The sequence below is a fragment of the Amblyraja radiata genome, chromosome 4 (genome assembly GCF_010909765.2).
Source record: "Amblyraja radiata isolate CabotCenter1 chromosome 4, sAmbRad1.1.pri, whole genome shotgun sequence".
In the NCBI taxonomy this organism is placed as follows: Eukaryota; Metazoa; Chordata; class Chondrichthyes; order Rajiformes; family Rajidae; genus Amblyraja; species Amblyraja radiata.
This window is the reverse complement of record NC_045959.1, coordinates 63,176,965-63,204,937: the sequence shown is the minus strand read 5'-3', so window position 1 is coordinate 63,204,937 and position 27,973 is coordinate 63,176,965. Positions and strand designations below refer to the sequence as shown.

Below are 27,973 nucleotides of genomic sequence, written 5' to 3'. Positions count from 1 at the left end.
TTTAGCCACAAGGGCAACATCTAACTCCCTCTTAAATATAGCCAATGAACTGGCCTCAACTACCTTCTGTGGCAGAGAATTCCACAGATTCACCACTCTCTGTGTAAAAAATGATTTTCTCATCTCGGTCCTCTCGTTGCATCTCCCCTTTTCCTAATCGGCCACCATTCAAATAACAGTCTACTTTCCTGATTTTGCCACCAAAGTGGATAACCTCATATTTATCCACATTATACTGCACCTGCCATGCATTTGCCCACTCACCCAACCTATCCAAGTCACCTGGTACACAAAAATGCTGGAGAAACTCAGCGGGTGCAGCAGCATCTATGGAGCAAAGGAAATAGGCAACGTTTCGGGCCGAAACCCTTCTTCAGACTGATAGGGGGTGGCGGGGAGAAGGAAGGAAAAAGGAGGAGGAGGAGCCCGGGGGCTGAGGGATGGGAGGAGACAGCCCGAGGGCTGAGGAAGGGGAGGAGACAGCAAGGGCTAACAAAATTGGGAGAATTCGATGTTCATGCCTGCAGGATGCAGACTCCCCAAGCGGAATATGAGGTGCTGTTCCTCCAATTTCCGGTGTTGATCACTCTGGCCATGGAGGAGACCCAGGACAGAGAGGTCGGACGGGGAGTTGAAGTGCTGAGCAACCGGGAGGTCAGGTAGGTTCTTACGGACCTCCTCTCCCCCCCCCCCCTCTCCTCTCCCCCCCTCTTTCTTACTCCCCTCTTTTTCTCCCCTCCATCCCCTCCCCCACCGTCCCTCCCCTAAACCCCCCTCCCCTCCACACACCCCTACCTCCTTCCCTCCACCCTCCCTGCTCCCCACCTCTCCCCCTCCCCTCACCTCTCCCCCCTCCCCTCACCTCTCCCCTCCTCTCTCCCCCTCACTCTCACCCTCTCTCTCTCCTCCCCTCCACCCCCACCTTTCCCCTCTCACCCACTCTCCCTCTTCTCCTCCTCTCCCCCCCCTCTCCTCTCCCCCCTCTCCACCCCCTCCTTTCTCCCCCCTCTCCTCTCCCCCTCCTCTCACCCACCCCCCCTCTCCTCTCTCCTCTCCTCTCTCCCCCTCTCCTCTCTCCCCCTCTTCTCTCCCCCCTCTCCTCTCTCCCCCCTCTCCTCTCTCCCCCCTCTCCTCTCCCCCCTCTCCTCTCCCCCCCTCTCCTCTCCTCCCCCCCTCCTCTTCTCCCCCCCCCTCCTCTTCTCCCCCCCTCCTCTTCTCCCCCCCCCTCTCCTCTTCTCCCCCCCCCTCTCCTCTTCTCCCCCCCTCTCCTCATCTCCCCCCCTCTCCTCTTCTCCCCCCCTCTCCTCTCCCCCCCCTCTCCTCTCCCCCCCTCTCCTCTCCCCCCCTCTCCTCTCCCCCCCTCTCCGCTCCCCCCCTCTCCTCTCCGCTCCCCCCCCTCTCCGCTCCCCCCCCTCCTCTCTCCTCCCCCCCTCTCCTCTCTCTCCCCCGTCTCCTCCCTCCTCTCTCTTCCCCCTCTCCTCTCTCTCCCCCTCTCCTCTGCTCTCCCCCCCTCTCCTCTCCCCCCTCTCCTCCTCCCCTCTCCTCTCTCCCCCCCTCTCCTCTCCCCCCTCTCTGCTCCCCCCCTCTCCTCTCCCCCCCTCTCCCCTCTCCTCTCCCCCCCCCTCCTCTCCCCCCTCCTCTCCCCCCCCCTCCTCTCCCCCCCCCTCCTCTCCCCCCCCCTCCTCTCCCCCCCCCCCTCCTCTCCCCCCCCTCCCTCTCCCCCCCTCCTCTCCCCCCCCTCTCTCCCCCCCTCCTCGTCCCCCCCTCCTCCTCCCCCCCTCCTCCTCTCCCCCCCCTCCTCTCCCCCCCCTCCTCTCTCCCCCCCCTCCTCTCCCCCCCCTCCTCCCCCCCCTCTCCATCCCCCCACTCTCCTCCCCCTCCCTCTCCTCTCCCCCCCTCTCCTCTCCCCCCCCTCCTCCTCTCCCCCCCTCTCCCTCCCTCTCTCCCCCTCTCCCCCTCTCTCTCTTTCCCCTCCTCCCCCCATCCCCTCTCCCTCCCTCCCCTAAACCCCCCCCCCTCCACACCCCCTACCCTCTCCCCTCCACCCTCCCCCCTCTCCCTGCTACCCACCTCTCCCCCTCACCCCCCTCTCAGCACCCCCTCTCTCTCCCCCTCACTCTCACCCTCTCTCTCCTCCCCTCCTCCCCCACCTTTCCCGCCTCACCCACCCTCCCTCTTCTCCTCCTCTCCACCCCCTATCCCTCTTGCCCCTCTCTCTGTGTGTGTCTCTCTCTCTCTCTCTCTCTCTCTCTCTCTGTCTCTGCCCATTCTCTCTCTGCCCTCACTCTCTACCCCCCCCCCCCCTCCCTCTAGATGTGACTGCAAGTTGGGGGCAATGCATCAGTAGATAGGGTGGTTATGGGGTAAAAGGAGAAAATTAATAATATTAATATAATATCAAGGGGTAATTAGCGTGAGTGCGGGGAGGGGGGGGGGATAGTTAGTGTGTGTGACGCTGCATGCCGCCTCCCCCCCCACAACCGCACGTTGGGGGAACAGACCCAACGGGTCTGCACTTGGTCTAGTATATATTGTAAATAGCTGGGGTCCCAGCACTGAGCCTTGTGGTACCCCACTAGTCACTGCCTGCCATTCTGAAAAGAGTTTACTCCAACTCTTTGCTTCCTGTCTGCCAGCCAATTCTCTATCCACTTCAATACTGAACCCCCAATACCGTGTGCTTTAAGTTTGCATACTAATCTCTTATGTGGGACCTTGTCAAAAGCCTTCTGAAAGTCCAGATATAACACATCCACTGGTTCTCCCTTATCCACTCTACTAGTTACATCCTCGAAAAATTCTATAAGGATTTACCTTTCATAAATCCATGCTGACTTTGTCCAATGAATTCACCACTTTCCAAATGTGCTGCTATCCCATCTTTAATAACTGACTCCAGAATTTTCCCCACCACCGATGTTAGACTAACTGGTCTGTAATTCCCCGTTTTCTCTCTCCCTCCCTTTTGTAAAAGTGGGGTTACATTAGCTACCCTCCAGTCCTCAGGAACTACTCCAGAATCTGAAGAGTTTTGAAGAATTATCACTAATGCATCCACTATTTCTGCAGCTACTTCCTTAAGTACTCTGGGATGCAACATCTGGTCCTGGGGATTTATCGGCCTTTAATCCATTCAATTTATCTAACACCACTTCCCGGCTAACCTGGATTTCACTCAGTTCCTCCATCTCATTTAACCCCCGGTCCCTTGCTGTTTCCGTCAGATTATTTATGTCTTCCTTAGTGAAGACAGATCCAAAGTGGTTATTCAATTGGTCTGCCATGTCCTTGTTCCCCATGATCAATTTGCCTGTTTCTGACTGCAAGGGATCTACATTTGTTTTAACTAATCTTTTCCTCTTCACATATCTATAAAATCTTTTGCAGTCAGTTTTTATGTTCCCTGTCAGTTTTCTTTCATAATCTATTTTCCCTTTCCTAATTAAGCCTTTTGTCCTCCTCTGCTGGACTCTGAATTTCTCCCAGTCCTCTGGTAGGCTGCTTTTTCTGGCTAATTTGTACGCTTCATCTTTTGTTTTGATACTATCCCTGATTTCCCTTGTTATCCAAGGATGCACTACCTTCCCTGATTTATTCTTTTGCCAAACTGGGATGAACAATTGTTGTAGTTCATCCATGCAGTTTTTAAATGCCTTCCATTGCATATCCACCGTCAACCCTTTTAGAATCATTTGCCAGTCTATCTTGGCCAATTCACGTCACATACCCTTCAAAGTCACCTTTCTTTAAGTTCAGGACCCTTGTTTCTGAATTAACAATGTCACTCTCCATCCTAATGAAGAACTCAACCATATTATGGTCACTCTTGCCCAAGGGGCCACGCACAACAAGACTGCAAACTAACCCTTCCTCATTACTCAATACCCAGTCTAGAATAGCCTGCTCTCTCGTTGGTTCCTCTACATGTTGGTTTAGAAAACTATCCCGCATACATTCCAAGAAATCCTCTTCCACAGCACCCCTGCCAATTTGATTCACCCAATCTATATGTAGATTGAAGTCACCCATTATAACTGTTTTACCTTTGTCGCACGCATTTCTAATTTCCTGTTTGATGCCATCCCCAACTCCACTACTACTGTTAGGTGGCCTGTACACAACTCCCACTAGCGTTTTCTGCCCCTTAGTGTTTCGCAGCTCCACCCATATCGATTCCACATCCTCCAAGCTAATGTCCTTCCTTTCTATTGCGTTAATCTCCTCTCTAACCAGCAACGCTACCCCACCTCCTTTTCTTTTCTGTCTATCCCTCCTGAATATTGAAGCTCCCAGCCTTGGTCACCCTGGAGCCATGTCTCCGTGATCCCAACTATATCATATTTATTAATAACTATCTGCGCATTCAACTCATCCACCTTATTACGAATGCTCCTTGCATTAAGATACAAAGCCTTCAGGCTTGTTTTTACAACACTCTTACCCCTTATACAATTATGTTGAAAAGTGGCCCTTTTTGATTTTTGCCCTGGATTTGTCTGCCTGCCACTTTTACTTTTCACCTTGCTACCTATTGCTTCTACCCTCATTTTACACCCCTCTGCCTCTCTGCTCTTGCACCCATCCCCCCGCCACATTAGTTTAAATCCTCCCCGACAGCACTAGCAAACACTCCCCCAAGGACATTGGTTCCATTCCAGCCCAGGTGCAGACCGTCCTGTTTGTACTGGTCCCACCTCCCCCAGAACTGATTCCAATGCCCTAGAAATTTGAATCCCTCCCCTTTGCACCATTTTTCAAGCCACGTATTCATCTGCAATATCCTCCTATTTCTACTCTGACTAGCCCGTGGCACTGGTAGTAATCCAGAGATTATTACCTTTGAGGTCCTAATTTTAAGTTTATCTCCTAGCTCCCTAAATTCACCTTGTAGGACCTCATCCCTTTTTTTATCTATATCGTTGGTGCCAATATGCACCACGACAACTGGCTGTTCACCCTCCCCCTCCAGAATGTTCTGCAGCCGTTTAGTGACATCCCTGACCCTTGCACCAGGGAGGCAACATACCATCCTGGAGTCTCGTTTGTAGCCGCAGAAACGCCTATCTATTCCCCTTACAATTGAATCCCCTATTACTATTGCCCTTCCACTCTTATGTCTCCCTTCCTGTGCCGCAGAGCCACCCATGGTGCCATTAACTTGGCTGCTGCTGCCTTCCCCTGATGAGCCATCTCCCCCAACAGTATCCAAAATGGTATACCTGTTTAGGAGGGAGATGACCGCAGGGGACTCCTGCACTACCTTCCTACTGCTATGCTGGCTAGTGGCCACCCGTTCCCTTTCTGTCCTCTTACCTTTTACCTGCGGTGGGACCAACTCATTGTACATGCTATTCATGACTTTCTCAGCATCGTGGATGCTCCAGTATGAATCCAACCGCAGCTCCAATCGTTCAATGCGGTCTGCCAGGAGCTGCAGCTGGACACACTTCCTGCAAACGTAGTCACCAGGGACACCGACCATATCCCTGATCTCCCACATGTTGCAGGCTGAGTAAACCACGGGGCCAATCTCCACTGACATAGCTTCCTCCCAATTTAAATCAACTCCCTCACACTATAAAAATCTTTATCCTTTAAACTGTACCTTTATTAATAAACACTGGACCCTTACCTGAAAGCAGAAATGCAAATCTGGGGTTGCACCCAATTACCCCGTTATTCGTCCAACAATGGTGGTATTTATCATTGGCAAATTTAAAAGTGGCATTGGAGCTGAATCGGGCTACACAGTCATAAATATAGAGAGAGTAGAGCAGGGAACTGTGGTGATCCTGCGTTAATATTTATCGAGAAGGAAGTGTTGTCAATGAGGAAGTTGAGCATCCAATTACAGAGGGTTGACCAGAGATGCAGTTTTCTGAGTTTGACAATAACTTTGGAAGGGATAATGGAATCTAAGCTGTAGCCAACGAACAAAAGCCTGACATACATCAAGAATATAAGAAATAACAAGATAGTGAAAATCCATTAAAACAGCAAAAAAATTGACCACTTGCTAAAATGCGAAAGCGGTTACAGCAATTTGGTTAGAAGCTTTCAAAAGAAAACCAGAGGAGTATGAGAGAAAAGAATATTCTGAACATCATTTTTAGACTTTAGAGATACAGCGTGGAAATCATGTGCCACTCAGTCCTCGCCGACCAGTCATCATCCCGTAGACTAGCACTATCCTGCACACCAGGGACAATTTACAATTTTACTGAAGCCAATTAACCTACACATCTGCAAGTCTTTTGGAATGTGGGGGGGGGGAGAAACCAGAGAACCCAGAGAAAACCAACGCAGTTAAGGGCCTGTCCCACTGTACGAGGTAATTCAAGAGCTCTCCCAAGTTTAAAAAAAATCAAACTCGTGGTAAGTACGTAGCGACTACGTCGGAGCTCGTGGATGTCCCATAGCGGCTCGTAATGCTAACGGCAGGTACTCGGGGAAACGCGGTAACTCATGAAGTTTTTTCAGCACTGTGAAAAATGTCCACGAGAGCCCCGAGTACCTACGAACGGCTATTACCGTAATTCTCCGAGTTCGAATCAGAGAACTCGGGAGAACCTGCCGTTAGCATTACGAGCCGCTATGGGACATCCACGAGCTCCGACGTAGTCGCTACGTACTTACCACGAGTTTGATTTTTTTTAAACTTGGGAGAGCTCTTGAATTACCTCGTACAGTGGGACAGGCCCTTTACAGGGAGAGCGTACGAACTCTGTGCAGACAGCACCCATAAGTCATGATCCAACCCGGGTCTCTGGCACTGTATGACAGCAGCTCTACCTCTGCTCCACTCACCCATGATGAAATAAAAGGAAATGTTTGGAGTTTAGATATTCTTTGTGAAAAGGGAAGATGTTGTATTTTCCATGTAATTCTATATAATATAGATACTTGACATTGCATATAACTCGTATCCATTTCTGTAATTTTTATAGTAAGTGCATATGCCACAGCATATGCAGCAAATTGATGAATGACCAAATTTAAAATTGAATTATATTCTACATCCCATTTGCAATCAGTAAAAATATGAAAACAAATATAAAATTGGATTTGAGACATAGGAAACCAGTTGAAATGTTTTTGCGTGAAACTTTAACCATAATATGAATAATGTGCAAATCTAGTTGGAGTGAGAAAGTATTCAGGGAGTCCATAGAGACTTTACATGCAGAAAATAAACCAGATGGTGCTCAGTTTTTGACCACCTTACCAACTGACGCTTTCCCATATTTGCGATGTTGAAATAAGGGTTCAGTTCCATGTGAAGCAAGGCTAATTCATGGCCTAGAGATGGTCACTTATTGAGGACCTGACAGTTCAACTTTGTTTAAAATTTAACATCTTACCTGAATGACAGCACCTGTAATGATACAGAATAGGTAGTTCTGCTATAAAGCGATAGTTGCTTTCCTAAAGACCTTCATGTTACAGAAAAACATGTTATAATAGCATTTGTGTCAAATGGGGCAAAAGGGTGGTATCATTGCCAAATTAGAGAGATGTACACTTGCAATAACAGTTATATTTCTGGCAGGTTTCAAAAATAAAGGTGGGTTAAATAGCTATAAGTTTATTATTAGATGCAAAAACACTGAAGGCTGAATTGCATTGCATTTTTTTTATAGATTATGATTACACAAGTATCATTGGAAGTGATTGCTTGTCAGTTTCCAAAGTGATACTCTTAAATGGCCTCTGCAGTGAAACTGGCAGCCTGTGTTCTTAAGATACAATGTAGTCTGAATACTGCAGAGCTAATTTCCCATCAAAATTGCAATGTGACCAATTCAACATGCATAATACAAATAGTGTTTTCTAACCCATTAATGGTGTCCTATCCAATTTGCATTATGAAAACATGTTTAGCAGATGATCTTGCTTGAAATGCCAATGTAGATTTTTGTGCTGAAGTCTCAATCATTTTGTGTCTATCTGTGATTTCAGTAGAAATGGATTCGAGAACATTTGAAATCAGCCTCCCTATCCGTTTGCATTTGCTGTGTTTAAATTGTGAATGTGTTCACTCTTCATGAAAACATTGATTTGCTATCTGATTCACCTGTGACATTGATCATCATGTGTAGAAAATGTAGTGAATGAGGTGCAGAGGAGCATTTTTGGGTGAATTGAAACCTTTACATTGAAACATTTGAAGGACATTTTTTTACTTTATTGTTATTTTCTATTATTCAGAGGCTATTATTTTATTCACATTGCACCATAAATTTCTTCTTAAAATTTATTATGTCTGTACAATTGATGAATTAGTCCCTTATGGTTACACATTTATTTATTGGATTCCATGGTTCATTCTTGAGGCTATTAATTTACACAGGCAATTGGAGCAAACTTCAAGTACAGCTCCCTCCATGATGTTTGGGACAAAGATCCATCATTTATTTATTTTCCTCAGTACTCCACAATTTGAGATTTGTAATGGAAAAAAATCACATGTGTCATTGTCAGATTTTAATAAAGCCCATTTTTACACATTTTGTTTTCACCATGTAGAAATTACAGCAGTGTTTATACATAGTCCTCCCATTTCAGGGCACCGTAATTTTTGGAACACAGCAATGTCATGTAAATGAAAGTAGTCATGTTTAGTATTTTGTTGCATATCCTTTGCATGCAATGACTGCTTGAAGTCTGCGATTCATGGACATTACCAGTTGCTGGGTGTCTTCTCTGGCAGTGCTCTGCCAGGCCTGTATTGCACCCATCTTTAGTATATGCTTGTTATGGGGGCTAGTCCACCAGTTTACTCTTCAGCATATAAAAGGCATGCTCAATTGGGTTCAGATCACGTGATTGACTTGGCCTCTTAAGAATTGACAATTTTTTAGCTTTGAAAAACTCCTTTGTTGCTTTAGCAGTAAGTTTGGGATCATTCCCTTGCTGTAGTATGAACCACCGGCCAATGAGTTTTGAGGCATTTATTTGAACTTTAGCAGATAGATGTGTTCATTATGCTACTACCATCAGCAGTTGTATCATCAATGAAGATAAGTGAGCCAGTACCGTCAGCAGCCATGCATGCCCAGGCCATAACACCCCCACCACCGTGTTTCACAGATGAGGTGGTATGCTTTGGATCTTGGGCAATTTCTTCTCTCCTCCATACTTTGCTCTTGCCATCTCTCTGATACAAGTTACTCTTCGTCTCATCTGTCCACAAGACCACTTAGCAGAACTGTGGTTGCTCTTTTAAGTACTTCTTGGCAAACGTTTGCAGCTAACCAGTGGTCTGCATCTTGCAGCGTAGCCTCTGTATTTCTGTTCATGAAGTCTTCTGCGGACAGTGGTCATTGACAATTCCACACCCGACTCCTGAAGAGTGTTTCTGAGCTGTCGGACAGGTGTTTGGGGATGTTTCTGTATTATAGAGATGGATTCTTTTGTCATCAGCTGTGGAGGTCTTCCTTGGCCTGCCAGTCCCTTTGCAATTATTAAGCTCACCAGTGCTCTCTTAATGATGTTCCAAACAGTTGATTTTGGTAAGCCTAAGGTTTGGCAGATCTCTCAAACAGTTTTATTGTCTCTCAATCTCATAATGGCTTCTTTGAATTTCATTGGCACAATTTTGGGCCTCATGTTGATAAACAGCAATAAAAGTTTCCAAAGGTGATGGAAAGACTGGAGGAAAGACTAGGTGCTGGGAGCTCACTTATACCTGCATTAAGGAGGCAATTAAACACACCTGAGCAATTACAAATGCCTGTGAAGCCATGTGTCCCAAACATTATGGTGCCCTGAAATGGGGGGACTATGTATAAACACAGCTGTAATTTATACATGGTGAAACCAAAATGTATAAAAATTGCCTTTATTAAAACCTGACAATGTGTGCTTTAACTACATGTGATTTTTTTTTTCTATTTTACTTCGGAGTCATGTGAGTGACTACGTGAAGAAGGCCCGTTCAGCCGCACGTGCGTCATTACGTCAGACGCATTGGTGCAGGCAGCCGCTTGGGGAGCAGAAGCTCCTCTAACGCGGGTAAGTTTTAAACTCAAGGTAAGCTTGTTTCTTACCTGTTTTATTCCCTGCAGGAACCTCTTGTTCCAGAGGTTTTCTGTCGGTGGATTCGCGAGGCCCGACGAGGGAACCAGCTATGGGCTGTGGGGAAACCCCGGTTCTTGCCGCTAAGAGCGGGTAGCTGGAGAGTGTCGGGTGGTCGTGGAAGACGTTGCTGATGGGGGTCGGGAGGGTTTCCCCCAGATATGAATATGAATACTGGGGTTTCCCGGGGAGGGGACCACCAGTAGATCTGGTCGGGAGGGGGTTTCCCCTCCGACAATATAGAGGGTTTTTCCTCCGATATGAAAGTTAATCCTGGGGTTCCCGTGCAGGGGACCTCCAGTAGACGTATATGCCGGGTGTCGGGAGGTTTTTTCCTCGATATACATATAGAAACTGGGGTTCCCGGGTAGGGAAATCCAGTAATTATGCGGGTTTCAGACCGCAGGGGTCCCCACGAAAGGGGTTAAACGGACCGGAACGGTCAGCCCTGAGGCCGGTAGGGGTTTTCCTTCCGGTAATATACAAGGGTGCTGGGATTCCCGGGGGAGGGGAAATCCACCAGCTATGTGGTGCCCGGACCGCAGAGGTCCCCAAGATATGGGGTAAATCGACCCAAGTGGTCAGTCCTGGTGCCGGGAGGGTTCCATTCCGGTAAAAATAAATAATGTGGAAGTTGGCCAGGATGGAGCCTTATTGAGAGGAGGCTCAAGATAGATACACCCTAACATCAGGAGATATGGCAGTGTTGGGCAGATGGGGAGCCCTTGCCAGCAGTGCCTTGTAACAGGGCTGCATTATGGGGATGCCGAATATATGGCAGTGCCGACCTATTGCTCTAAGCCGTGTCAGCAGCGCCTTGTATAGGGCTGTTTAAATGTATGGCAGCTGCACCTGGAGAAGGGCTGCAATGATGTCTCCCTCATGGAGGAGGTGAGCTTACCGGGGCATTTTCTGACCCTGAAGGGTGGACCTGTTGGAGAGGTCATGCCAGAAGCGCCTTGTAGTAGGGCTGCTTAATGTCTCCCTTATGGAAGAGGAGAACATGCCGGGTCAGTGTAATCTGATGCCGAGGCTGAGGGTATAGCGTGGAGCATACCTCAAGGAATGAAGGGCACATGTCAGAGGTACGATTCTGGCAGCAAGGTTGCCATTGCAGCAATGCAGTGAACAAAGGTCCTTTAGTAACTTGTCAATTTCTTTGTTGAACTATCAGGGGAGTTAGAGCCACCCGCCGAATATTCTATTCAGGTGAGACATATTCCACAGGCAAAACCTGAAGGGCGAAGCACATAGTTTAGGGGGAAAATGCACCCCACGGCTTCATCGGCAGGAAGCGGTTCACTGAAGCTGGTAGCAGCATTAAGCTGACCAGAGTTACTCTACAACTAAGTGACCACGAACAGTTGGTAAGATTTACAATTGGTTGGGCAGCACACAAATAACTGAGACATTGTCATCTACTCAGAGGCATTTTAACCAGGTAACTGGACAATACTAGTATTCCAAGAAGGTTGGAATTTGGCCAGAAGAGTGTTGATCCAGGTCCAGTATTCTTAGCCAGGTTGCCTTCGAGACAGGCTCGGAGATATGGGGAATTGTCTTTCAAGGCAAGGTCAGAATTATGGCAAGAATTGTCTTGGGACATGTGAGAATTATCAGAACTGGGCCAGAGTTATTGTCAGGGCAGACTCGAAATGATGGCAGGTGTGGCCTGTTCATTAAGAAATAAAGGTGATCAAACTGATTTCTTAGGGGTTTTTCCATGTACAATGATCATCAGAGATGTTTGAAGGCATTGTTATGATGAGGCAAGTTAAACAGTATGATAACAATAAATCATTCAAAGGACTACTCAGAGTTCAAAAACAATTGTGATGTATTGTCTGGATTATATTTTGATGCTGTATTTGACTAAATCCACTCAGTTTCAAGCTAATTGAGGAATTGGTTTCTCCTATCCAGTAAATTAGGTTGTTATCAAATGGATAGTTGCCATGTGACTCCGCCCTGGGCAATAGATTGGAATCAATAGAAACCTGGAACAGCCTTGTGGTTATAAAGGAGTTCCTATTCATTAGACTAACTGACAATGTAATAGATGTGATGCAGCTGTGCATTTGGGAGAACTGACAGCATGCTTAATGACAAACAATAAGGGTCATGAAGAACATTGTTAATACAAATTGCTATTGCCAGCTGAAGCTAAGAAAGCCACTATGATGGACAAACAGTAATAATAATAATAATACATTTTATTTAATGGGCGCCTTTCATACATCTCAAGGACACCTTACATAGTAATCGGAATAAAAACATATAATCGGAGTAAAACAAGTAATTAAAGACATCACAATGACACAAATTAAAAACAGAATTCAATCCAAAAACAGAAAATCAAAAACACAGTGTGAAGAGAGAGCAGCGGCAACCAAATCGTGCCAGCGTCCACTCTCTCTTCACGGCAGCAGTATTCAGCAGTAAACAGTATTCAGCATTGCTCCAGTAGTTGATCAATACATATGTCATTATATTGCAAAAAAGATGCTATGGCTTAAGGTGGGAACATGCGAATGTCATCACTAGTTGAGGTGCAGGAGATTTGCAATGAGTTTAACTCTTCAGTATTGGTATCAACTATCTATAGACCATAAGTGCATTATGGGTTAAAGAGGGATTGAGTGAATATGCACAGGGGCATGCTCAACTTCATGTTGATACACTAAGATGTGGCATATGATAAGCACGAGGGTGCAATCAGTGAAAAGATCCTGTAAAAGGTACATAATCTAATTTGCCGCTGGAGTATCATTAAGTACAGATCAATGACAACACAGAATGGGTGTTGGACCACGCAGTATTTATGAAATTCTGATTCAATGCAACACTGAATATAGATATATTGTTTTCATGCTAATTAAAGGTTGCAAAATGTGTGGCATAACAGTGGCGAAAGATACATTCTCGCTACAAGCATGAGGAATGGTCTTTTATGTCTTCCTCCAAATTTGCTTTATGAGTCGGGGATAAATGGGGATCCTGTGGATAGGGTGAGCTGTTTTAAATATCTGGGAGTCCACATCTCTGAGGATATGACATGGACATCACACGCCGCAGCACTCGTGAGTAAGGCAAGGCAGCGCCTTTACCACCTCAGGCAATTGAGAAAATTCAGAGTGTCTCCGAGGATCCTCCAGTGCTTCTACGCAGCGGCTGTGGAAAGCATCTTGTCCCGAAATATTACCATCTGGTTTGGGAATTGCTCTGCCCAGGACAAGAAGGCTCTGCAGAGAGTAGTGCGTTCAGCCGAACGCACTATGGGAACTTCACTCGCCCCCCTGCAGGAACTATACATCAGGAGGTGCAACTCCAGAGCCAATAAAATCATGGGAGACCCCTTCCACCCATGCAACGGTCTGTTCCAGCTGCTACGGTCAGGCAAACGCCTCCGTTGCCATGCTGTGAGAACGGAGAGGTTGAGAAGGAGTTTCTTCCCAGAGGCCATTCGGACTGTAAATCTCACCAGGGACTAACTTTACTGAACGTTTTTCCTTCCAATATTTAATATGTAAAAGAATATGTGTGTGTGTTTATGATTGTGTTTATAGTTTGTTTGGTTGTTTGTTTGTCTTTTTGCACAAAGTCCGCGAGCATTGCCACTTTTCATTTCACTGCACATCTCGTATGTGTATGTGACGAATAAACTTGACTTGACGACTTGTCTTGGAATAGAGTCATCAAGAGTCGCTTTAGGTTCCAGCTGTGGAATTGGCCTATGCAGTTTGATTCCCGATTTGTCGGGAGTAATAATAATGCAACATTATATGGTTATTTAAACGTAATTTGCTGGTCCCGCCTGCGGCTTGAAAGATCAGCCGTTGCATGATAAAATCAATATATGTTCTACAGATTCTCAATAGACTGCTTACGGCTTGGGTTTGTCATGCCTATTTTTGTATGTATTCACAGTGCTGGAATGGTACCAAAAAGCGGTATTTTGCTGCTTCAGGAGATGGGAAGCGTTTGTTTAATGCTCATGTTAGATTTTAAAATGGTACAGATTCTGAGTTATTGCAGTTCATTTAAATGGTCTTTGACAATATGGAATTATAGGATCATTAACTGTGCCAAGGGGCTTTCCATCAGACTAACTGCAGCTAACGAGGTCTAAGTTGTTGGGTTCACCTCGGATATCGAGTTAGTAAAGGATATCTGTTACACAGGTTTTCCAGGACAAATACAATGCAGTATGGGAGATTGACATTGTGTAACACTATTTGAACCAGGGGGTTCCAGCTACATTCTTAGCTTTGATCGGACCTCATTAGGTAGTTATCCTCCTGGCGCTGGTTAGCGCAACAGGTCACTCGCTACATTATTGTGACAGGAGAGGATGATTACATCTGCAAATATATGCATAGTATTTTATGCTATAATTAATTTAAGCAGAGCAGTAGTGGTGTCAGATCTTAAAATAACTAAAATAAGACATACCCAGGGATTTCTCATTATGTGGGGACACACATATACAACAATACGTCAAGGTCACCAAGAGCCTTTGAGACTCTGAGCTAACTATGATTGTTAGTTACAAAAGACGTTATAAGAACCTATCTGCTCAGATCTTGTCAGGTGTTAAAACGGATTTGAGGTATGCAGGAGTAGATACTGATCTGGATCTCGCTCCATCAGGGCTGCTATAACAGCAGCAGCAAGGGTTAATTACGTTCCACTGGACCACATCATAACGGCTGTAGTGTGGTCAAACGAACAATATTTCAAACATGTTATAATAACCCGTTGCCAGACCAGAGGTATTCTCAATTTATTTTATGTTCTGCTATAGGTTCCATCCGGATGAGAGATGTGACTATTGTTATTGGTTATTTAACAGCATCAGCATGTTTAAATCTATGTCATGACTGTATGCATTATGAATGTTTTCCCTCATTTTGTCAATGAGGCAGTTGTGGTTGTGTAGACTTGTTTTCTCACGGCATGAAATCACAGAGCTTTGAAATCTTCACGTAGTCACTCACGTGACTCCGAAGTAAAATAGTAAGATTAAATGAGAACTTACCAGTTTGAAGTTTGATCTTTATTTTATGAGGAGTTACGATGAGGGAACACGTGCCCTCCGCTCCCAGCCCTCGTTAAGCTCATCTGATAGTTCTAGTCTTCTTTCATCTTACTATCATACTTCAGTCACTGTTATTATTATCTGTGATTTCACACCGCTGCTTTGAAGATTGACGCACGTGCGGCTGAACGAGCCTTCTTCACGTATTCCCTCATCGTAACTCCTCATAAAATAAAGATCAAACTTCAAACTCGTAAGTTCTCGTTTAATCTTACTATTACAAATCTCAAATTGTGCAGTAAAGAGGCAAATAAATAAATGATGGGCTTTGTTCCAAACATTATAGAGGGCACTATATGTGTAATTGCACAACAGGAAGATTAAACTTTTACAAATGCAAACACAATTTTGTTAAATCTTCACTCACACAATCAATAAGACCACACTGAATACTAAACGTAACACATTTTGAGAATTATTAATTGAAATTTACTTTTATTTCACTAGGTATGTACAAAAGAAGCTGTGAAGAGCAAAAATGTCAAGCCATTGACCCTTGTATTCAGCCAGTTGAGTGGAGGGTAAGAGGTTATCCCTGCATTACGGGCATTTGGTTAATGGAAATTGATCCTTGTAGAAATTACAATTCACTGCCCAAAACCTTTACATGTGGAATAAAATTTACTTTGTTTCTTGATGTGGATTTGTTTAATGGAAAATTGCCATAGAACAGTTTTCCAGCAACACAGGTTTCCTGTAAAATAACACTTTTTAAAATGTTTAAATGATCAACTTGACCAGGTGCTGATGTTTCTGTGGCTTTTCTATTTTAGTTCATGTTTTTAGAATTACTATTTGTTTCTAAATGTAGAGAAACAGAGAAGAAAACTACACTGGATCAAGCATTCAGAGGTATTCTTGAAGAAAAAATTGTGAGTAGCAGTCGTAATCTCCCAACCTACCTCATCATGGCCCCTGTACTTTTCTATCTGTACTTTCTTTGAAGCTGTAACATTATATTCAGCACTTTTGTATGGCTTGGTTATACTCGTATATAGCATGATTTAACTGGATAGCATGCACACACATTTTTTCACTATCACATGATAATAGTAAATCAAGTTCCCAATTTTGTTTGTAAATTTCTTTCCAGGTAATCTGTCAAGGCCAAATATTGCCAGTGGCAGCAATAATACATTCAAACAGCAGATAATTATATTTGTCTGTTTTATTTCAAGATGATGCTGGCAAGAGGTCTTTAGTAGAAAAATCACCAATTCATCTTATGGCAGTTAGCCCTTTTCCAATTTAGCTGTACATCTTTTGTCATGAATTACTTGAATGTGTTCAGTTGAATTCTTGAGATTCTACTGAACAAGATCTTGTCAGAGGATGTTTAGCAAGATTTAAAGAAATTTAGGCCTGTTTTTATTTTAAAGGAGGGAAATAGCTATTTTTTCTCCATTTATCTGAGAAACTACAGTCAAGATTTAAAAATGTAAAGGATTTATTTGATTTTTATTAAACATACACCTTTTTATTCATGGGAAACAGACAATTGGAGCAAGGTTGACTTTTCATGCCCTTGACCAGTTCCATTTCTAGAGAGTACTTTTACAGAAATTTGACCTGGAAAGTCGACCATTCCTTTTCCCACACATATACTCGACCTGCTTTGTTATTCCAGCAGATAGTTTCTTGCTTGATTTCTGGAAGTGATGTGCACCAGTCTGCAAAGTGAAGTTACCACTCGGGTACTTTAGGGAGAAGTTCCAAGATTTTGACTTGGTGACAAATCATCTTATGGCATTTACCCCCTTTTCTATGTAACTGCCCAACTTTAATAACCACTTTCTTCTGTTCTATTACATTTTTGAAATTGTTTTGAATTAAGTCTTATTAGTTTGGCATGATTTTAAACAGCTTGCATTCCAAAGAAGTACAGGTTTGTAGGTTGATTATTTGCGTCGGAGGAAGTAAAATTTTTGTTGTACGAATTTCTTAGGTAAATTTAATGGGGAAAATCAAATGTACGACTTTAAACAAATGAACTACTGGTGTATGGTACAGAGACTTTTTATAGCTTTTTGTTCTGTTTTTTTTTAGTTAGAACAAGGTGAATTTGAAGATTTCTTGTCTATTATCTCTCTTAGCATTAATGCAGTCACAGAAGGTAATTATATGTTTAAAATTACATCTTAAAAGAGTGCTGTTGTTTAAATAAGTTTGTGGCAATCTGTTGTTTTGAGGATTCCATTTAGACTTCAAATATATTTGTCTATAATCAAGAATATATGTAGCGCATGATATTTACTATGCAGAATCCTTTGAAAAAGATGAAAAGATTGTTTTTACACAAAATTGGTGTGTTTTTAATAATATTTACAGGATTATTCCCTTCATCCTGTCAAGAAGGGAGAGAGTTTGCTTTAAAAAAGCTTGGCATTTAATCTGCTCCAACGCTTATTTACTTAATATTACAGCTTTTTTAGTTGCCCTTAGTAAAGGTTAAATATTTCATTGATTGGTGTAAAATACAATGTTATTCTGCATGTTGTGAATATTTAGTTTTAGTTTAGTTTGGAGATACAGCACGGAAACAGGCCCACCGGGACCACGCTGACCAGTGATCCCCGCACATTAACGTTATCCTACACCCACTAGGGACAATTTTTACATTTATACCAAGCTTATTAACCTACAAACCTGTACTTCTTTGGAATGTGGGAGGAATCCGAAGATCTCAGAGAAAACCTGCGCAAGTAACGGGGAGAACGTACAAACTCTGTACAGACAGCACTCGTAATCGGGATCGAACCCGGGTCACCGGCGTTGCATTCGCTGTAAGGCAGCAACTCTACAGCTGCGCCACAAATGTATCATATTTTTTCTGGATTAGAAGTTATTAGCTATAAAGATGGATTGTTTTATCTCTCAAGTATAGAAGGTGGAGGGGTGATTTGATAGGTCCATAGAATTATGAGAGTCACAGACGGAGTCTTTTTCCCAGGATGGAAATGTGAAAGAATAGAAGGCATAGACAATAGGTGCAGGAGTAGGCCATTCGGCCCTTCATGCCAGCACCGCCATTAAATGTGATCATGGCTGATCATCCACAATCAGTACCCCATAGCCAAGGTGAGAGGTGGAAAGTTTAAAGGAGAATTGCAGGGCAAAGTTTTTCATGCTGAGAATGATGCGTGTCTCACATACAGTGCCCTCCATAATGTTTGGGACAAAGACCCGTCATTTATTTATTTGCCTCTACTCCACAATTTGAGATTTGAAATAGGAAAAAATCACGTTGTTAAAGTGCACATTGTCAGATTTTAATAAAGGCCATTTTTATACATTTTGGTTTCACCATATAGAAATTACAGCAGTGTTTATACATAGTCCCCGCATTTCAGGGCACCATAATGTTTGGGACACAACAATCTCATGTAAATGAAAGTAGTCATGTTTAGTATGTTGTTGCATATCCTTTGCATGCAATGACTGCTTGAAGTCTGCGATTCATGGACATCACCAGTTGCTGGGTGTCTTCTCTGGTGATGCTCTGCCAGGCCTGTATTGCAGCCATCTTTAGCCTATTCTTGTTTTGGGGGATAGTCCCCTTCAGTTTTCAGTATATAAAAGGCATGCTCATTTGGGTTCAGATCGGGTGTTTGACTTGGCCACTCAATAATTGACAATTTTTTAGCTTTGGAAAAACTCCTTTGGTGCTTTAGCAGTATGTTTGGGATCAATGGCTTGCTGTAGAATGAGCCGCCGACCAATGAGTTTTGAGGCATTTGTTTGAACTTGAGCAGATAGGATGCGTCTATACATTTCAGAATTCATTGCTACTACCATCAATAGTGTTATCATCAATAAAGATAAGTGAGCCAGTACCTTCAGCAGCCATACATGCTCAGGCCAATGCAACGGCAGATTATTATATCGTTCAAGAGATCACTCTGTTATCATCCATAACACCACCAACACCGTGTTTCACAGATGAGGTGGTATGCTTTGGATCTTGGGCAGTTCCTTCTCTCCTCCATACTTTACTCTTGCCATCACTCTGATTTAAGTTAATCTTTGTCTCATCTGTCCACAAGACTTTTTTCCAGAACAGTGGTTGCTCTTTTAAGTACTTCTTGGCAAACTGTAACCTGGCCATCCTATTTTTGCGGCTAACCAGTGGTTTGCATCTTGCAGTGTAGCCTCTGTATTTCTGTTCATGAAGTCTTCTGTGGACAGTGGTCATTGACAAATCCACACCTGACTCCTGAAGAGTGTTTCTGATCTGTCGGACAGGTGTTTGGGGATTTTTCTTTATTATAGAGAGAATTCTTCTGACATCAGCTGTGGAGGTCTTCCTTGGCCTGCCAGTCCCATTGCAATTAGTAAGCTCACCATTGCTCTCTTTCTTCTTGATGATGTTCCAAACAGTTCATTTTGTTAAGCCTAAGGTTTGGCTGATGTCTCCAACAGTTTTATTCTTGTTTCTCATTCTCATAATGGCTTCTTTGACTTTCATTGGCACAACTTTGTTCCTCACGTTGATAAACAGCAATACAAGTTTCCAAATGTGATGGAAAGACTAGAGGAAAGACTCGGTGCTGAGAGCTCTCTTATACCTGCCCGATGGAGGCATTTAAACACCACTGAGCAATTACAAACACCCGTGAAGCCATGTGTCCCAAACATTATGGTGTCCTGAAATGGGGGTGGGGGGGGAACTATGTATAAACACAGCTGTAATTTCTACATGGTGAAACCAAAATGTATACAAATACCCTTTAATAAAATCTGACAATGTGCACTTTAAACACATGTGATTTTTTTTCTATTACAAATCTCAAATTGCGCAGTATAGAGGCAAATAAATTAATGATGTGTCTTTGTCCCAAACATTATGGATGGCACTGTATGCTGCCAGGTTCAGTGTTGGTGAATGCAGATACAATAATGGAGTTTAAACGGCGTTTAGTCAGGTACATAGATATGCAGGGAATGGAGGGATATTAATCATGTGCAGGCAAGGGAGATTGGTTTAACTTAGCCTCGTGTCTGTCACATACACTGTGGGTCGAAGGGCTGGTTCCTGTGCTGTACTGTTCTGTGTTCTATCAAAATTCAATAACATTTTTAAAGCTCACACATATGTTTTCAGCTAATAATTTGATCATTTGTATGTGTGTAGGTATTTGCTCTGCAACAACACCCTTCATACTGCTTGGTGATGTACTTGATTGCCTTCCTCTTGATCAATGTGACAGAATATTCACTTTCGTAGAAAAAAATGTTGGAACTTGGAAATCTGTGAGTAATGCTTGAATTAATTGTTCAAAATAAATTGACAATTGTGTTTTTTTCTGAGAAACAGATAGTATGAATTTATATTTCACAAATCAATTTTTCATTCGTTGTTATCATGAATTTAAAACAAATTCAAGTCACCTTTGGAGATGCAGACATGAAGTAATGATGATATACTCCCTAAAATGATTTCCATTGCAAAATGCCAGGTACATGAGATGAAATTTGCTTTCATGACTTTGGTCAAAGAATGGAATGAAGTGTAAAAAAATAAATTTTTGTTCAGATGCATAATATAAATGATATACAGAAATCTCAGTTTTAAATACAATTAGTTTGCTATTCGCAGTAAAAGATGGTAATGGGTACTTCCCAGAGCATAATTCACTAACTGGCTTGGATAGTGTAGACATCCAGAACTCTTTCCCTGAGTGGATATGCTACAGACTAGAGATTATAGCTTTAAGTTTAAAGATGATGTGCGGGGCAATTTTTTAATATGGAACGGTGGGTGCCTGGAACATGCTGCCAGGGGTGGTGGTGGAAGCAAATATGATAGTGGCATTTTAGAGGCTTTTAGATGGACATATTGATATGCAGGGAATTGAGAGATTTTGATCACATTCATGCAGAGGAGATTAGTGTAACTTGGCATCATATTCGACTCATTGTCCATTTTGAAATAATACATCAGAAAGAAATGTGTGAGTGGGGTTGTAGTGTAAGCTTTGTGAAGTAGCTGTCGTAACATTTGTTATTTCCTTTCAGGCAACATTTTACTCTGCTGGCAAAAACTACTTATTAAGAATGTGCAATGGTAAGTGAGAACAAATCAGCAGATCTTGTCTGGACTCTTACAAATTGGAACAACAATATTGCACTTCATGATATTTTTTGTAAAGTTCTTCTTTCTAGGCATTAGTAACAATAGCATATAGCCAATGGATTGTTGCTGTAAACACATTTTGGTTCACTGATGTTTTTCATATGTGGACATCTGTCATTCTTATACAGTATGCTCTGTGATTCCAAATCTGTATTAATGCATGCCACTCTTTAAAACTTCTCTGAAATGGCCCAGAAAGTCACTCAGCTGTTTCATACCTGTTATGCTTACTAATAAAAAGGAAGGATTATCTAGCTATCAACCTTGCCAGCAGATTCAGACACGGCAAATTTGGTTGACAGGTACATAGAAAAGAAAAGTTTAGAAATGATATGGGTCAAACATAGACAAATGAGACTAGCTCAGAGGGTTTATCTTAGACAGTATAGACAAGTTGGGCCAAAGGGCATGTTTCCGTACTTGTTTAAATGTTAACTATAATAATTTTTCAGATCTCTTACGAAGACTTTCCAAGTCGCAGAACACTGTTTTCTGTGGAAGAATCCAGTTATTCCTGGCTAGATTGTTTCCTTTATCAGAAAAGTCAGGTACGAAATTAGAACCGTGTGACAAGAATTTCCATTTATTTTTGTGGTGACTGTACAGCGCTCAATCCAGGTTTTCAGAGAGATCCCACCACTTCCTTGTGCTACTTATGCCAGTGACCTCAATCAACACCTTTTTTTTCTGCTGGATTGCTTTTGATTCTACAATTGTCATCAAATTCCACATCCTTAATATGTAATATTTGTTCTTGTGTTCAATGATGGTTATATTCACTTTCTTTGAAAACTCAAAATATAAAGAACATTGTTTTACCTGTTGCAATTTCAGTCAGCATTCACCGATTTTCACATCTATTGTCTCTTCTTGTCTCACATTTTCATTCTCGCAGTTGATAGTAAGCAGCTCATATATCTCTTTACCAATTTGTTTACCTTGCAATCACTAAAATGTGTATTTTGGTGATAGTTGAGCAGCTGCTGTCACTGTTTCCTTCACCATTGAACAAGATGGCGATATTAGGACAAGTGATTTTTTTTAAATAGACTTGTTCGATTGTAAATTTATTTTGTTTTACAGAAGCAATTTAAACTGCACTGAAATCGGACTTTTAAAACTTAAAATACGTCATTTTACATGCTAATTCTCTTCTATGAGTCTTTAGTCTTTTGCACAGAAAGCAAATTGTACGGACTCAGAGGGCGGTGGAGGCCCGGTTCTCTGGATACTTTCAAGAAAGAGCTAGATAGGGCTCTTGAAGATAGCGGAGTCAGGGGATATGGGGAGAAGGCAGGAACATGGTACTGATTGTGGATGATCACCCATGATCACATTGAATGGCTGGCTTGAAGGGCCGAATGGCCTATCTTCATCTCTGATCTAAATAGTCATGCCCTCGTCATGAGATTATTGTACTCAGTTCAAATCTGTCAGCCAGGGACAGTTGTCTTTCAAGAAACCTTTCAAAATTTCCAAGAAAAAGACGCTCAGTGTATTTAATATTTGGATTTTAGGAAAAAGTCTTATTGCATGCACATCCTCTTGCATATGTTTCCCAGATAAAGAAATTCCAAACTCTGCATAATATTTCATGAGTTTTCAACAAAAATATATTTAATCTTTTCTGAGCCTACATTTATTGACCATCTCACTACCTGTCCCTGTAAAGTATGGCTTGTCATATTTTAGAAGGCATATTAAGGTCCCTTGTTACCCGTCATGAGGGAAAACATTGTTACCATGAAGTAGCCACAAGTGTCACAGAGTTTGATTGTGTTTTATTTCAGGGCTCAATCTGCAAAGCCAATTTAACCTGGAAAATATCACGGTGTTCAACACCAATGAACAGGACAGCACCCTAGGGCTGAAAGTGAGTGTTATCTTGGATGAGAAAGCTAAATACCAATGGGATTTATCTTACTTGTGTGTCCTTTTTTAAATAACTTTTGTTATCTTTTGAGAATTTGCAGCACACAGAAGATAAAGAAGATGGAATGGAAGTTGAGGAGGGAGAGACAGGTGACGAGGAACCCCCTACAACTTGGTACAGATATTTTAACTTTTTATTAAACTCAGAGAAGTACAGAAACAAACCTGGCCTTTATTTGAATAAGTTGTTGAATGTGACTAGATCTTGCAGCAAATAATATGTCATTTGAGCCAGTTGATCCTTCCCTGTCGTGTGATTTCGCACAAGCCTTTTACCTCCAATTCTGTCCACATCTATTTTCTGAACCTACTTATCCAGTGTTCCCTTAAAAGTACCTAACTTGCTCATTCAATTATGTGGTGGCAAGGTGCATGTCTTATCCACTGTGGATTAGTAGTTTATTCTGAATTCTTTATAACCATCTTATTTCTGACAATAAAACTAGCCACAATTGGTTAATTGTTTCCTGATTATAGTAACTTCTCTGTTCTAATATCATCCTTGAAAATCTTGCACTGTAACGTGCTTTCCAGTTACATATTTTAATGTTAATAAAAATATTGGTGAGATTAACAGCATATATATATTTTAATTAATCTTTCTCTTGGAGGAAACCGTAATTATGCTTGGTCCCTGCATCATTCTTTGAAATGTATTTTTTTAATTGCTGTGATTTTCTTACTACTTTAATAGAAGTTGGTTCATAATTGAAGTGTCTGCTGAATGTTTCTTTAGGTCAGGGAAATACTTGCAGTGAAATCTGTTTCAGTCTAATGCCCCTGTCCCACTTAGGAAACCTGAACGGAAACCTCTGGAGACTTTTCGCCCCACCCAAGGTTTCCGTGTGGTTCCCGGAGGTTGCAGGTGGTTGCCAGAGGTTGCAGGTAATGGAAGCAGGTAGGGAGACTGACAAAAACCTCCGGGAACCGCACGGAAACCTTGGGTGGGGCACAAAGTCTCCAGAGGTTTCCGTTCAAGTTTCCTAAGTGGGACAGGGGCATTAGGATTTGATAAAACAATTGAACTGTTGCTCTTAAAGTTTTGAAAATAACTTAAATAAGTGCTAGTGAATGTAGTCTTCCTGTACATTGCAGTTCAGACTACTGCCTTCCATTTTGTATAGGTACATTTATGGATGACATAGGCGACTGCAGGAGACTATGCTGTCGCCACATGTTCGCGGGTGGTTGCTGGCGAGTCGCCTTCATGGTCGTGAGGAGTTCCTACGCTCTGGGAACTAATCGCGGCCTCATTATGGTCGCCGAGCATCTTTCAACATGTTGAAAAATTAGCGCCGACTAGAATGAAGCCGCCATGGAGAGTAGCGAGAATTCTCGAGTCGTAGTTGGGTCGCAAGGAGGTCCTAGTGGGTTGCCAGGAGGTTGAAGGTTCTCTTAGGTTCTCGTAGGTTGTAACCAGTGCTGACCGGTGAATTTCATTGGAGAAAAAACAGGTCAGCAGTAGTTTTCAGAACCAAGGATACCCGACCGGTAATGTTAATGTCCGCCGAGCTTCACAGCTGTGTATCTCTGGCTTATTAAAAGTTGTCTGGCTTTGAAGAAAGAACAGTTCAACGATCTAAGATCAAAAATGAAACATTTATAAAAACAACAATAAAAAGCAATTAAATAATGTGTCCCACATACGCGCAACTGCATGTCGGGGACTCCTGACGATGGCTTGGCCTGGAAAGTTTGATATATGGGCTATTGTAGTTTATTTTATCTGAAAATCCTGTTTAACCCTTTCATTACACCCAGTTGAATAAGACTAATTACTTTTTTCACTGATTTAGAGGCTTGCATAACCTAAGTTCCAATTTTGTCATGTCATTGTTAATATTCATATCTTTTTTTATTTTTAAATAGCTCTGTTCCCATCGATTACAACTTGTATCGGAAGTTTTGGTCACTCCAGGATTTTTTCAGAAATCCATTGCAGTGTTACGAGAAAATTTTTTGGAAGACGTTTTTGAAGGTAAATTTTATTTGCTATGTGAGGTCATTCTATCTTCCAAAGGACCTTTAGCTGGGTATACTTCTTAAAAACAAAATCATTATAGCCAAGATAATGTTTAAGCAATTTATAGCTGAAGGAAGGCACAAAGTGATAACGATGATACAAGGATGAGAACAGTGGATCCCAGTACCCCTTCGTTATCACCTCTTCTCCAGCCAACAATGGGCCATTATGGGCTCCACATTTTCTTGGTCATCTGTTGCGGGCCCTGATTTGTTCTGGCCTTTTGCTACTACAGTCCCCCCTCTGCTTTCAATCTGAAGAAGGGTTCAGACCCAAAACAGCACCCATCATTTTTCTCCAGAGATGCTGCCTGACCTGCTGAGTTACTCCAGCACTTTGTGTCTATCTTCGATATAAACCAGCATTGGCATTTCCTTCCTACACGTTCTAGCTGAGGGATGTGGAGAGAGTGCAGAAGAAGTTTAACAGAATGCTGCCTGGATTATCAACTATTAGCTATCATTATTTATTAAGGATTATTTTCTCTGGAAAGTCTGATATCGAGGTGAGACCTGTTAGAAGTATATTAAATTACGAGAGGCATAGATAAGGTAAACAATCAGATCCTTTTTCTCAGGGTGGAAATGTCAAAGACTTGAGGGCATAGCTTTAAGGCCAGAGATTAAATGAGATGTGTAGGGCAAGTTGTTTTACAGAGAGAGTGGTGGATACCTGGGACATGGTGATGGAAGTAGATGCAATAATGGTGTTCAACAGGCTTTTAGATGGGTGTGGAGCTATGTAAGGAATGTCGGGATATGGATCACATGTAGGCAGAGTTTAAATATCATGTTGGACCCAAGTTTGTACACAAACATTGTGAGCCCAAGGTGCTGTTCCTGTTCTGTAAGTATGCTCAAACCTATGAAGGCAAGCATTGCTATATGCCCGCTTCACCATTCTATTGGTCCATATGTTACAATTTTCAGGGAACTATGGGCTCGGGCTCCTTGGACTCTCTGTTCAGCAACATTCCTTTATCCCTACTATTTACAGTGTCCTCAATTTGATTTCCCAAAATGCACCACCTTGCACTGGTGGGGAATAAAAGGCTGAACTTTCCAAATTATTTAAATCTGTTGTCGCTTTGACAACCTTGCTCGGTGTCCATCAATTTTTGCATCATCCCCAAACTTACAAATCATACATCCTATACCCTAGTTATTGATATATACCACAAACAAGTAAGGTTTTAGCACCAATCCCTGTGCTGCACTGCTGGTCAGGCTGCCAATCAGAAAAATATTCTTCCGCCACTGCGCTCTGCTTACTATCACCAAGCCAATTTTTGAGCCAGTTATCCAGATTCAAAGGTCATCTGCAGGACATGCTGAAGACAGTGCAAACCAAAAATACACGTTATTAAATTATTACTTTTTAAATGTTCTGTAAGTTATTGCAATAACAACATTCAAAAATAATAATATTATTGTATATTGTTCAGTTTGTGGGGGTTTTCTGATGCACAACCCATGATTACACATAAAAGCAAAGGTCTTTTTTAATGCTTGTACAGTATTGATATTGTCTTTCTCTCCGATCATCACTGCTGTGTCTTGTTTTGCAGCATTCGGATGAAGTGTTAGATGTTTTCAGAAGCTACAAACTGGATGATATGCAGGCTTCAAAGAAGAAGCAGGAGGAATTAAAACCCCCAGGAGATGCACATGTTTACTTCGCTAAATTCTTGACCAGTGAGAAGGTATTTTTTCATTGCAGCTTTGGTGAAATTCCATAAGCCATTTGTGTCTCCTTTCTTTCAGTTGAAAAATGTTCAGTGACAGAATATATCATTGGGTTTATTGGGTATTTTTAAGGCAGAGAATGACAGATACTTGTTTAGTTTAGAGATAGAGCGTGGAAACAGGGTCTTCGGTCCACCGAGTTCACGACGACCAACGATCCCCACACATTAACACCATCTTACACACACGAGGGACAATTTACACTTATACCAAGTCAATTAACCTACAAACCTGTACGCCTTTGGAGTGTGGGAGGAAACCAAAAATCTTGGAGAAAACCCACACGGTCACAGGGAGAACTAGAAACTCTGTACAGACAGCACCCGTAGTCGGGATGGAGCCCGGGTCTCTGACGCTGTAAGGCAGCAACTTTACCGCTGCGACATCATGCCGTCCGTTTAATTAGTAAGGGTGTTATGGGAAGAAGGCAGGAGGGTGGGTTGAGAGGGAAAGATAGATCAGCCATGATTGAATAGAGTAGACACGATGGCCCGAATGGCCTCATTTTGCTCCTATAATTTATGAACATTGATGCTGAAACAACTTGATTAATGTACTGGGGTACTGATTGTGGATGATCAGCCATGATCATATTGAATGGCAGTGCTGGCTCGAAGGGCCGAATGGCCTACTCCTGCACCTATTGTCTATGTATCTATGTATTGCAGCATGTGAACATTACAAATTTCAGTACACAGATTTCAAATCAGCCACTAGAACAAAAACACAAAGGAAGAATTCCAAAATATGTATAAAACCCTCTGATTTCTGACAACTTTCATCTCTGATTAAAACATTACTGATATATATGAGTAAAATTGAGATTCTTGGCCATGCTCAAATACGGGTATCTGCAAATATTTGTTTGTCAACGTGGGAAAGCTGAGCAAAATTTATTGAACAGCAAGGAAACAAAACATGGTTATTTTCAACATGTTGCTAGGCCCTGTTTCTGAATTATCTGA

At 42.5% G+C, this 27,973-nt stretch overlaps 1 protein-coding gene across 4 annotated transcripts in view; it reads left to right on the top strand.

Annotated features, from left to right (window-relative positions):
- thoc1 (THO complex 1) overlaps positions 1-27,973 on the top strand; it is a 62,136-nt gene that overhangs the window by 9,248 nt on the left and 24,915 nt on the right. For 3 of the 4 annotated variants that reach the window (XM_033019636.1, XM_033019639.1, XM_033019638.1), the window contains exons 2-11: positions 15,623-15,696; positions 15,987-16,047; positions 17,222-17,288; positions 20,307-20,425; positions 21,191-21,239; positions 21,761-21,856; positions 23,099-23,181; positions 23,273-23,355; positions 25,110-25,218; positions 26,831-26,965. In XM_033019636.1, the coding sequence (XP_032875527.1) occupies positions 15,623-15,696; positions 15,987-16,047; positions 17,222-17,288; positions 20,307-20,425; positions 21,191-21,239; positions 21,761-21,856; positions 23,099-23,181; positions 23,273-23,355; positions 25,110-25,218; positions 26,831-26,965 (876 nt within the window). The remainder of the gene's footprint in view (positions 1-15,622; positions 15,697-15,986; positions 16,048-17,221; positions 17,289-20,306; positions 20,426-21,190; positions 21,240-21,760; positions 21,857-23,098; positions 23,182-23,272; positions 23,356-25,109; positions 25,219-26,830; positions 26,966-27,973) is intronic. The other variant, XM_033019637.1, reaches the window with a different exon arrangement.